General features: G+C 39.6%; 1 protein-coding gene across 2 annotated transcripts in view; it reads right to left on the bottom strand.

Annotated features, from left to right (window-relative positions):
* kif26ab (kinesin family member 26Ab) overlaps positions 1–1,823 on the bottom strand; it is a 232,519-nt gene extending 230,696 nt beyond the window's left edge. Inside the window, exon 1 of one of the 2 annotated variants that reach the window (XM_057858780.1) lies at positions 1,517–1,823. In XM_057858780.1, coding sequence (XP_057714763.1) covers positions 1,517–1,651 — 135 coding nt within the window. In that variant the 5' untranslated portion in view covers positions 1,652–1,823. Of the gene's footprint in view, positions 1–109; positions 383–1,516 lie in introns of those variants that run through there. The other variant, XM_057858781.1, reaches the window with a different exon arrangement.
* Positions 1,824–12,328: the final 10,505 nt, after the last annotated feature.

Here is a 12,328-nt window from a genome sequence, read left to right as displayed (position 1 = left end):
CTTTTTGTTAGTTTCACCCGTCAGGGCAAATGACACATGTTTCGCACTTTGAGCAGGTGTTGACATCATTTTGACGTCAGCGCATTTTCCGAACAATTTTAACACTTACACTTGAATGCCACCCTTTGACAGAAGCTAGCCGACCGTCCCCATTTGCATTCATTACAATTTTTTCAGGCAATACACCTTTAGACTTAAAATAAGCCCACTTAAAGTCTGTGACCGAGGCGAGGAATAGTCATATCTGACTTGACGATGACCTGTCATCTGTGGAAGTGCACTCTAAGGTGCTGTGCGAAGCAGTGCACTGCATGGGGAGGCGGCATGCAGGGTTAAGTCGAATGGGAGGTCTAATGTCCAATTTATCCGTGTAAGCGTTAAAATAAACACAACAAGAGGTACTAAAATGTTTTAGATATCATTACAAAAGTTTTCTCCCCATCATTTTTAGTCCTGGGTTGAGGGGGGGGGGGGGGGGTGGGGGCTCCCTTTTTTATTGAACAATACAAAATACAGAAACTACCATACAAAACCACTTCACGTAAAAAATATAAAAAGTACGTAATTTACATTTTCACCCTTTCGTTTTAAGTTAGACAAGAAAAAAATTAATTATTCATGTTAAATATTTCTGAATGAGCTTCAAATAAGGAGTTGGTTATTTTGTTGTTCTTATATTAAATAATATGAAATATATTTCAACTTCAGGAAGAAGAAAAACTAATGCGTGTAAAGCAAGCAAATGACAGCACATGAATCAGTTGATTTTCATTTGTCATAATTCAATTTAGCAGCTTATGTACACTAAGTACCATTATTACTATTATTATTTATATTGGCTTTTTTTTTTTTTTTTTTTTTTTTTTTTTTTTTGCTAATGTTAACCAAGTGACACCGACAAGACACTCTTTACTCACTCAAAATCAGACGCCTGAACGAAGCACACCTATGCACATTTGACGTTACTCTGGCGCCACCATCTGGTGACTAGTGACAATAACGCTTTGCCAGGATGGAAGCAGTGAAGTGAGGTGTAACGTTGGTTAAATATTTCATTAGTAAACTTTAAATTTTTCATAGTTGGAGTGACGTAAGCGACGGCGGCCACATGAAACACCGAAAAACACCCTGGTGCCCTTGAATGGCCCTCGTAAGGTGGCGATATTTTCATTTTTATTTTTTTCAAAATAATTGATGGGTATCTTTCAAAGTTGGGTTTAAGTTTTTTTTATTGTAGAATATAAAGTAAACATTAGCTTCCCATTGGGGTTCAATTAGGTGTAAACATGCAAATTAATTGAATTGAATGCTTCCTACTTGTTTCTATTTAGTACACTATTTTATATAGTATAGGTTAACATACACTCAGATTTAAAAAGATAACTTAATTTTTTTCATTATCAAAAAATGTTTTAAAACATTTATCAATGCTGGATGTTTTAAAGCCTTGAACTACCACTTGTTTAATGTATTATTTTGAACACAGCAAGTAGTCACAGATTCAAAGTGTTCTTACCTTCTTTTTTCTTTTCAGTAAGTGACTGGTGAATCCAAAGATAATGTCGGAGTCGACGAAGATGGTGCCTAGGTCGATGATGCCGGGTTCGGGCTTGCCCCCTCCGGCAGAGCCTGTTGAGTTTGGTAAAGCCATGCGGATGCTTCAAATGTCACCTACAGTTGTATTCCACTCGAGCCATCTAAATTGGAAGGTGTTTGGGTCCTGCCAAAAAGAAGAACAATACTCCACATGCGGGAATCCAGAAATCTGGCACATAATAATCACTCAGAATTCCATGAAGTGAAGCTGTACAATCCTTGTGAGGTGCTCTCCATCCACTGGGATACTTCTAGGACATGATCTGAGGAGTACCCTCTTTGCTCTCTTGCCTTCTCATCACCCTCCCCTTTAACTCTACCCGACTCTCTCTCTCTCCTCTCCTCTCTCCCCTTCCCTATTCAGTGCATCGAGCGCTCCCAATGCCAAGACGTATAACCATGACATTCCAGGCAATTAGTACTAACGACACATCCTTGTGATATTCCCCATAACATGTCCAGGGAGAGTCGCGATGTGTCTGTGCGCTCACAAATGACCTCATCTGGACTTATTTAATGGTGCTATTTTCCCTTTAATACTCCTATAGGATGCTGTGGATATACTAGGGGTGTAACAAAATATCGAAATATGATATTTTGTCACATATTTCATATTTTGGGGCATTTCTGGGTCACTTCTAGTTGATCTTGCCGGAAGCGGAAGTTTGCAGGAAGTGACCCATGTGACCCAGTGTTCATACGCTGCCATCCATCCCACTTCAAACAGATTGAACGTCTATGGCGGTCAATGAATGAATTTCTCAAAATGAATCTTTTGGGCATTTATGGGTCACTTTCTGTTCCGCAAGCCAAAATCAACAGGAAGGGACCCATCAATGCCCATAAGATTCATTTTGGGGCATTGACAGGTCACTTCCTGTTGATTTTCAGTCACTCCCAGTTGATTTGGGGCATTGCGGGGTCACCTCGTGTTCTGTAATCCAAAATCAACAGGAAGTGACCCAGGAATGACCCGAAATCAATGGGATACAGTGGTGAGAAAAAGTATCTGAACCTTTTAGAATTTCTCACATTTCTGCGTAAAATCACCATCAAATGTGATTTTATCTTTGTCAAAATCACACAGATGAAAATACAGTGTCTGCTTTAACTAAAACCACCCAAACATTTATAGATGTTCATATTTTAATGAAGATAGCTTGCAAACAATGACAGAAGGGGGAAAATAAGTAAGTGAACTCTCTGCCTAAGGAGACTTAAAAAGCAATTGAAATCAAATTTTACAAACATTTTAGTCAGGTGTGTGCCCAATCAGTGATGAGTGGTATAAAGCTGCCCTGCCCACTATAAAACACACATCAGGTACGAATTTTTTTTGCATCATGGCTCAGTCAAAAGAGCTGAGATGCCAAGACTTCAGCGCAGAATACTCAGCGAGGTAAAAAAGAACCCTAGAGTGTCTGCTAAAGACTAACAGAAATGACTGGCACAGTCCAATATCTCTGTGCACACATCAACTATATATAAAATTCTGGCCAAGAACGGTGTTCATGGGAGGACTCCATGGAAGAAGCCACTGCTGTCTAAAAAAAAAACATTTTTGCTCGTTTAATGTTTGCAAACAGGCACTTGGACACTCCACAGACGTTTTTGGCTAAATATTTTGTGGATTGATGAAACCAAAGTTGAATAACACACAACGTCATGAACAAAAATGAACACATCATCCCCACCGTGAAGCATGGTGGAGGGAGCATCATGATTTGGGGCTGCTTTGTTGTTCAGGGTCTGGACAACGGGCAATCATTAATGGAAGAATTAATTCAAACGTTTTTCAGGTAAACCTGAGGCCGTCTGATAGACAGTTGAAGCTAAAAAGAGGATGGATGCTGCAACAGGACAATGATCCAAAACAAAGACGGAAATTAACTTCAGAATGCTTTCAGAAGAACAAAATACAAATTCTGGAGTGGCCAAGTCAAAGTCCCAACTTGAACCCCGTTGAGATGTTGTGGCATGACCTAAAGACAGCCATTCATGCCAGATATCCCAAGAATCTGATTAAACTACAGCAGTTTTGTAGAGAAGAATGGGCCAAGATCGATCGATGTGCCAGACTGATCTGCAGCTACAGGAAGCGTCTGGTTGAAGTTATTGCTGCCAAAGGGGAAGCCACAAAATATTAAATGTGATGGTTCACTTACTTATTTTTCCCCCTTTTGTCATTGTTTGCATACACCCTCATTAAAATATGAAAACCTATAAATGTTTGGGTGGTTTTAGTTAAAGCAGACACCGTTTTTTTTTATCTGTCTGATTTTGACAAAGACCAGCTCACATTTGATGGTGATTATATGCAGAAATGTAAGAAATTCCGAAAGGTTCAGATCCTCTTTCATACAACTGTATGACTGAAAAACAACAGCAAATGACCTGAAATTCCCCCAAGTTAAAGTGATTGCTTGCCATTGACCACCATATCCATTCATTCATTCGCTGCCATCCGCCCTTTCAATTCACAGCAGGAGCATGATTTCCGGTCATTACTTGTATAGTAAAATATTCTAGATTTCTTGACCCATGTATCGATAATTGTTATATCATGAGTCACGTATCGCAAAATCGCATCGTATCAGGAGGTACCCAGAGGTTCCCACCCCCAGTACAGACTGTATAGTTCATTTTATGTCACTTCCATGTCATTTTAAGATACTTACTGGTAACTTCCTGTAAATTTTAGACCATTTCGTTTTGATTTTTGAGGCATTACCAGGTTACTTCTTGTTGAATTGGTGCCACTTCCTGTTGGTTTTGCTACATTTTGGGTCACTTTCTTGTTAACTCATTAGCTGCCATTGACGGTGCTAGACATCCAATCCATTTTGGTTGGTAGGGGCTGAATAAACGAATGTAACTGGCGACAGAAAATGAGCCGAGTGCTTTAGTCCACGTATTCGATCGCACAAATCACAAATCCGTGGTTTTACGGTGCCAATGTGAAAATAAAAGCATGTGATTTTGTATGCACAGTATGAATGAGCTACAACTTGTCGGTTAGGCAGAACAACACCACGGGCCAGATTGGTCCCCATGGTGGGCTGCGTCTGGCCCGCAGGCTGTACATTTGACACCACTGCTGAATATAGTATATTGATGTAATGCAAGCTGGCATCCATGATTTTATTTCATGATGTGGTTAAACTGTAGTTAGAACTGATTGGATTCAGATTGATTTTAATATACAGTCCTGCCGCTCGCATTCGACCTAATCAGCATTACTTCCCCGGACTGTTCGTTTTCAACAATAAAACTTTATTATGACCTCTGTTCATTTTTAATATTGCGACTGAAAGCCAATAAGACCTCATGATTGTGAATCAATATTGAATGAATTGCCTTCATTTCAGCGTTTCAGGCTTGTGTCTTGTTATCACACTGATTGAATGGTTGAGGCTGTTGGGCGGAGCTTGCATCAGTCCAGTGGAATCATTAGACTGAGTTCATTTTCATTAAGAAGACGTGAAAATATCTATACGGACGGAAAATGAGCAAAAAGACCACAATTTTTGGACTATAAACCGCTACTTTTTCCCCTCATTTTGAATCCTGCGGCTTATAGTTCAGTGTGGCTTATTTGTTGATTTATCTGGGTTAATAGGTAACACTTTATTTGACAGCAGCGTCAAAAGACTGCCAGAAGACATGAAGACAGAAGTCATGATTATGACATGACACTACCATGGGCATAAAGAATTCTTATGACAGATATCATTACGTGTCATCCGGCAAATTATGTCACGATGTCCATTCATGTCCAGCTCGATTCTTTGACATCCAATCAAAAGTGAGATCATTTGCCGAATGACACAAAATGACATCCGGCATTCAGTAATGCTCACGGCAGTGTCATTTCATAATTATGATGGTTTTATGGTGCTACTGTAAAATAAAGTGTTACTAAATATCATAACTAGCAATTAATGAAACAACTGGAACAGTAACTGAAGAAATAATTGGCACAGAACATGAATTTTGATTGTTACTTACATCTGTAGCGCTGCAGTGCACGCTAGGAGGCACGTTGGACGACAACAGTGTTGACAGCAGGTAGCAGCAGTGGTTGACTGCCCCCCCCCCCAAGGGAACAGTGATGGCCAAATAAAGCTTTTTGAAGCAACGAAGCTTTGAACCAATTGGCTGCAAAGCTTCATTGCTTCAAGAAGCTTCATGGTGGTTCATTTTGTCAAATGAAGTGTTACCGGTTAATGTCTTTTGGTGTAAATAATACAGCGAGGACAACGGCGTCTTATAGTTACTAATGCACTGGTACCGTTATCAGTATCACCGAAATGGTGGTATCGGTATCGGCGAGTACCAATAAACAGGACGCCGATACCATTTACCGATCCGGTAACACTGAACGCAGCCTTTTTTCTCCTGACACTCACTGTGTGTCACTGTGTGTGTGTGACACAACTCTGTGTTGTGTGATCACACGTGATTACTTTGCATGCCAAGCAGCTATCACTATTGACCTGCTCCAGATCAATGAGAGTGGGCCAATAGTTGCTCTTAACCAATGCTGGGGCAGGTTTTTCATTTGGAGGAAAAACAAACTAGGAGTAGGAGAAGAAAATTGTGGTTTCAGAATATTTCAGCGTCGAGTACAATGGCTGGGGATTGACTGCAGCCGGTATGGTATCGGCCGATACTGCACAGCCATGGTATTGGTCCAACACTACTTACCGTATTGGCCTGAATATAAGACGACCCTGATTATAAGACGACCCTCTCTTTTTCAAGACTCAAGTTTGAAAAAAGACTTTTTGAACACCAAATTAATTTTTATACAAAAAATAATTATAGTACATCCGAAACAAATGATTATAACAGTATATTTGAGAGAAAAAGCATGTTATTTTGCCTCATTCAAATCTTAATACGTGAACATTTAAATATATAAACTAAAGTGCAATCACATTCGTAAATGAATGGCTTCTGGTTTTAGAAATAAAAGTAAATAAACCAATCTATTGTGACAAAACAACAAAATTGCAATAACTGCATTAACCATCAAGGGAAGTCTAACTAAAACTAGCCTTGAAACAAATCTGAATGAGGAAAAACATTGCAATAAAATAATGCAAACTGGTTAAACTTGAGAGTAGCTGAGATCTGTCATGACAGAACATCGCTTCAATGATATCTGCCGCCATCTAGCGTCGTGAATGGGTATAATGTCTAGATCGCGAATATAAGACGACCCCCACTTTTTCAGTCTCATTTTAATGCAAAAAACTCCATCTTATATTCGGGCCAATACGGTATAGTCCAGTGCGGCTTATCTGTGAACAAATGCCGTTTTCATGTCAAATTTGGTGAGTGGCGGCTTATAGTCATGTGCGCCTTATAGTCCGAAAATTACGGTAAGTGAATTTTTTGTCATCTTAGGCAAAAACTGTATATTGTCTTTGAAAAACAAGAATTAATGATATCAAGACGCTTGGAAAAGATACAAGAAACCGTTCCGAGTGAACGGCTTCCAAAATGGATTACACCCAGTGGTGGAATGTAGCAAAGTAAAAGTACTTTATTACTGTATTTAAGTACATTTTTGTGTATCTGTACTTTACTTGAGTACAAATATGAAGTCATACTTTTTACTTGTACTTCTCTCCTTTCTACGCCACAAGTTTTCAAATTGTCGCCTAAGTTAAATGTTAATTTTGTTTGGTTTTCTCTCATTGTGAATTGGCAGTTTCGTTTTCATGCCTCTAGCCATAGACTTCATAATTGTATTGCTGGGTCACAACCGTCAACCACTGCGCAACGCCTTCAAGTAGGGTGCCGTCCTACAGTCCGCTTCAGTTATTTGCAGTCGGTCGCAATTAGTCAACACATTCAACGATCCAACGCCGGATTTAGGTTGAAAAAGTACGAAAGCTGTACCACATACAAACAGGAAGGCTAGTCTCCGGAGTGATTTGTTCGAAGATTCAAGGTAATTATTATCTGTTTCGAACTATGCATGCATTTTGAAACGTTGTGAAAAAAATCAATGGGAGAAATTAACCGCTACGGACTAGCACCATTCTTCGACATATTTACGTAAAATACATGCTAGCGTCATGATTTTTTTTTTTTTGCTTTTAACCAAGAATCGAGACTGTCTTACGTCCATATCTATGAATAATTCAGGGATTCAAGCATTCATTCAAAAGAATTTTCACCGGAAAACCTCTGTTTACGTATGGCGGTCGCCACATTGACTGAAAGACAAGCATCATACTCCGACATATTTCCGTAAAATAAATGCTAACTGCACGGTTTTTTGCTTTTAACCTAGAATCGGGACCGTTTTACGTCCATATCCAGGAATTTAAGCATTTATTTACAATAATTTTCACGGGAAAAGCTCTGTGTGCATATTGTGGCCGCCACATTGACTGACAGACTAGCATTGTACTTTGACATATTTACGTAAAATAAATGCTAACTGCACTGTTTGTATTGCTTATAACCCACAACTGCTTTACATCCATTGCTGTAAAGAATTAAGGGATTTAAGCATTTATTCACAAGAATTTTCATCTGAAAAAGCTCTTTGTCTGTGATTCCACTCGGTCAGCTTTGACGGCGACGCCAACAATGCAGGCTCCTTATTAATCGGCCCCGCGCCCCGCCAATATACTAATTATGAAGTCTATGCTCCAGCGCAATCAATAAGCCTAGTGTAAGTATACTGTTACTGAGCACTAAAGGGAGCAACATGAGTGCAAGAAAGATTAGGCAGGTGAAAAGGATATTGACCGATAAAAAACTACAGTGAGAGCAGCGTGCCTTCAAATTGGTGCTGCAAACTCTTGTACAGTAGGTGGGGGTATGCACCTGATAGTTGCTTGTAATCCGCCATTAAGATACACTGCTGGCCAAAAGTATTGGCACCCCTCCAATTCCTGCTGGAAGACCCATGACCTCTGAGGGAGACCCAGTTTTCTCACACTGGGCCCTACATTGTCAGGAAACAGTCAGGCAGGTGGTGTGTGGACCCAAACGCAGGAAAAGGGAAGTGAGGCAAAAAAGGCGGTGCAATAACGTTTTAATTAATGCCAACAAAAAACTAAGTACCAACAAAATGACCGGGGAATCCAAAAAGTCTTAACAAACAAAAGTCAGGCTAACAAATCAACTTACTTTAGAAGCAGGACGAGGAACAAGAGGAACTGGGGAAAACCCTGTCATGAACGTGGACATGCAAACTGAAAATGACGCAACAAGGAGTGAAAAGAAACTGGGAGCTTATATACACACACAGACAAGGGGTAACGACACAATGAGGAACAGGTGAGCACAGGAGGATGCAGATTAGAGGATACACTAGGAGCAGGAACAACAGGTGAAATCAATGGGCAATCACAGGGACAAGTCACACGAGGAGAAAACCAACACAGAACCTAACATACATTATGCTTGGTCATCTTCAGACTTCATAATGCCATGCACACGGGCAAGCAGTCCAGTGCCAGAGGTAGCAAAGCAACCCCAAAACATCAGGGACCGCGTTCTTTTCTTTGAAGGCCTTGTTTTTTTTCCTGTAAACTCTATGCTGATGCCTTATCCAAAAAAGCTCTGCTTTTGTCTCATCTGACCAGAGGACATTCTTCCAAATTGTTATTGGCTTTCTCAGGTAAGTTTTGGCAAACTGCAGCCTGGGTTTTTAATGTCTCTGGGTCAGAAGTGGGGTCTTCCTTGGAATCCTACCATAGAGTCCCTTTTCATTCAGACGCCGACTGATAGTACAGGTTGACTCTGTTGTACCCTCAGACTGCAAGACAGCTTTGGATGTCAGTCGAGGTTCTTTATCCACCATCCGCACAATCTTTCATTGAAATCTCTCATCAATGTTTATTTTCCGTCCACTTCTTGGGAGGTTAGCCACAGTGCTATGGGCTTTACACTTATTGATGACACTATGCACGGTAGACACAGTAACATTCAGGTCTTTGGAGATGGACATGCAGCCTTCAGATTGCCCATGCTTACTCACAATTTTGCTTCTCAAGTCCTCAGTTAGTTCTTTGGTCCTGTTTATTTTCTCCATTCTCAGACAGACAGAGGTTGAGTCAACTTTAATCCATTATAACTGGCTGCACGTGTGATTTAGTTATTGCCACCACCTGTGCTACAGGTAAGTCACGTGTCCTGTTAATTACACAAACTAGAGAAGCATCACATGATTTTTCAAGGGGTGCCAATACTTTTGTCCGGCCCATTTTGGGAGTTTTGTGTAAAATGATCATCATTTAATTTTTTTCCCCATTCTCTTTTGTGTTTTTTCATCGCAAGCAAAATAAATGAAGATATTACGACCAAAGCATTTGTAATAGCAATCATTTTCTGGGAGCATTATCTGACATAATTGCAGGGGTGCCAATACTTTTGGCCAGCACTGTATATGTAATTATTTTTATACTTGATTTAGTCATTTTTTTCTTAGATACTTGTTCTTTTACATAAGTCATGTTTTGCCCCTTTATCTGTTCTTCTATTTTTAAAAAATGAGTACTTCATCCATCACTGATTAATTACACCTCATTACTTCTGAGCTCCTTTATTTATGATATATTCATTTATATTACAGTAGAAGATACTTTAATTGTCTCCCTCGGGGGAATTTTAATTCACCCCCTAATTGTTCACGTTACAACGCTCCATTAGCCTGGATAACACGTGTGCATAGAACAAATTTACACTCCGAGCAATTGTGGGTTCGCTGTTGGCGATAGTGGAGCGCATCAGAATATTTCTATCAATCATTTTTTCCCAGTAGAATTCTTAGTAGTAAGTGTCAGTATTAGGGATGGGAACCTCTGGGTAGCTCAGGATTTGCTAGGATATGAGTTTATCACTAGTAGACGTCCAATTTATTTAAAGTGGGAAGGGTTCATTCGCTGCCAACCCTCCCACTTCAAACGACTTGGACGTCTATAGCTGTTAATGGCAACCAGTGAGTTAAATTTGGGGGCATCTTCAGGTCAATCGTTGTTCATTTTCAGTCACCTCCTGTTGATTTTGGGGCATTTCTGGGTCACTTCCTGTGAAATTTGGGTTACAGAACAGGAAGCATACCTGTCAACCCCAGGCCGTTGGCAATCTTTCAAATTGGTGACTAATTTTAAAACGTTGTACAGTCCCTGACAAAAAAAAGTCTTGTCGCTTATCCATTTTGTAGAAACAATTGCTAATAACCTGACTTTTAATTATTCAGTTGGTTTCAGAAATGGCACATGTGACAGCTAAGACCCTCCCAAATGATGTTTAATGTACAAAAATAGATGTGTTTCACTGATAAAAGATTCATCATTTATTGAAGACATAGAGGTCAAATTTTGGCAAGACAAACATGGAAAATGAATGAATGAATGAAAAACAATGGCGCCACCAGAGAGTGGCCAGGGGTGGCCACCCCAGTATAACAGTGGCGCGAGAAGTGGGGTGTTGAGGGTGCTGCAGCACCCCCTGGTGTTAAACCGAGGCTTATTGGACCTTTTATTTTTCAAATGTGTTCATGTGTCATTGCCGTCTAGCTGCAAGGAATTGCATTATAATACACGGGCGGTTTTATTTCCAAAAAAAAAACAAAAAAACTCCAACACACACTGTAATAGAACGCTGCCTTTGTAGTACCTTTGTAGTAGTACGTAAACTATCCAGCATATATGGAGAAAATGCGCAACCATGACAAATTTGGACCAAAACGGCTCTTCTTGGATGGGAAAAACTAAAAAAGCTGTGTGTGAATTCCAGCGCCGCTGCAGTATAATGTCAGATTGTAGTAGCTGTGGAACTCAAAATGTTGACTGTACTGTTATGGACTATGCACATTAAATCATTAGTAACATTAAATCTAGCACAATACACCAAAGTATATCAGTAGGCGTGTCCTTAAGTCTTTTTGATAGTTTTCTTCTGGCCTTCTGGCAAAACTATCTTTTTGACTCATTTCAGTCTGGATTTCGGCCACAACACAGCACTGAAACTGTGCTTATCAAAGTCCTAAATCATATTCGTCGGAATACCGATGCAGGCAAATCATCTGTTCTGTTACTATTGGATCTCAGCGCCGCATTCGACACGGTTGATCACAACATACTACTAAGCAGATTGGAACAGTGGGTAGGGCTTACTGACACTATACTTCAGTGGTTCACATCCTATTTACATGATAGGGATTTCTTTGTGTCAATCGGAAACCATCAGTCAGAACGAACCAAATTTACGTGTGGAGTCCCTCAAGGGTCAATTCTTGGACCACTCTTATTTAACATCTATATGCACAGTGTAATGTCAACTTGTTACTCGTGGTTTTTGGTGTTTTGTCGCCCTCTGCTGGTGCTTGGGTGTGACTTATTTTATGGGTCTCAGCACAATGAGCATTGTGTAATTATTGACATCAACAATGGCGAGCTACTAGTTTATTTTTTTGGTTAAAATTTTTACAAATTTTATTAAAACGAAAACATTAAGAGGGGTTTTAATATAAAAATTCTATAACTTGTACTAACATTTATCTTTTAAGAACTAAAAGTCTTTCTATCCATGGATCGCTTTAACAGAATGTTAATGTTAATGCCATCTTGTTGATTTACTGTTATAACAAACAAATACAGTACTTATGTACAGTATGTTGAATGTATATATCCGTCTCGTGTCTTATCTTTCCATTACAACAAAAATTTACAGAAAAATATGGCATATTCTATAGATGGTT

Source organism: Corythoichthys intestinalis, chromosome 15, assembly GCF_030265065.1.
Source record: "Corythoichthys intestinalis isolate RoL2023-P3 chromosome 15, ASM3026506v1, whole genome shotgun sequence".
NCBI lineage: Eukaryota > Metazoa > Chordata > Actinopteri > Syngnathiformes > Syngnathidae > Corythoichthys > Corythoichthys intestinalis.
Note: the sequence above shows the minus strand (reverse complement) of the source record. Positions and strands in the feature narration are given on the sequence as shown.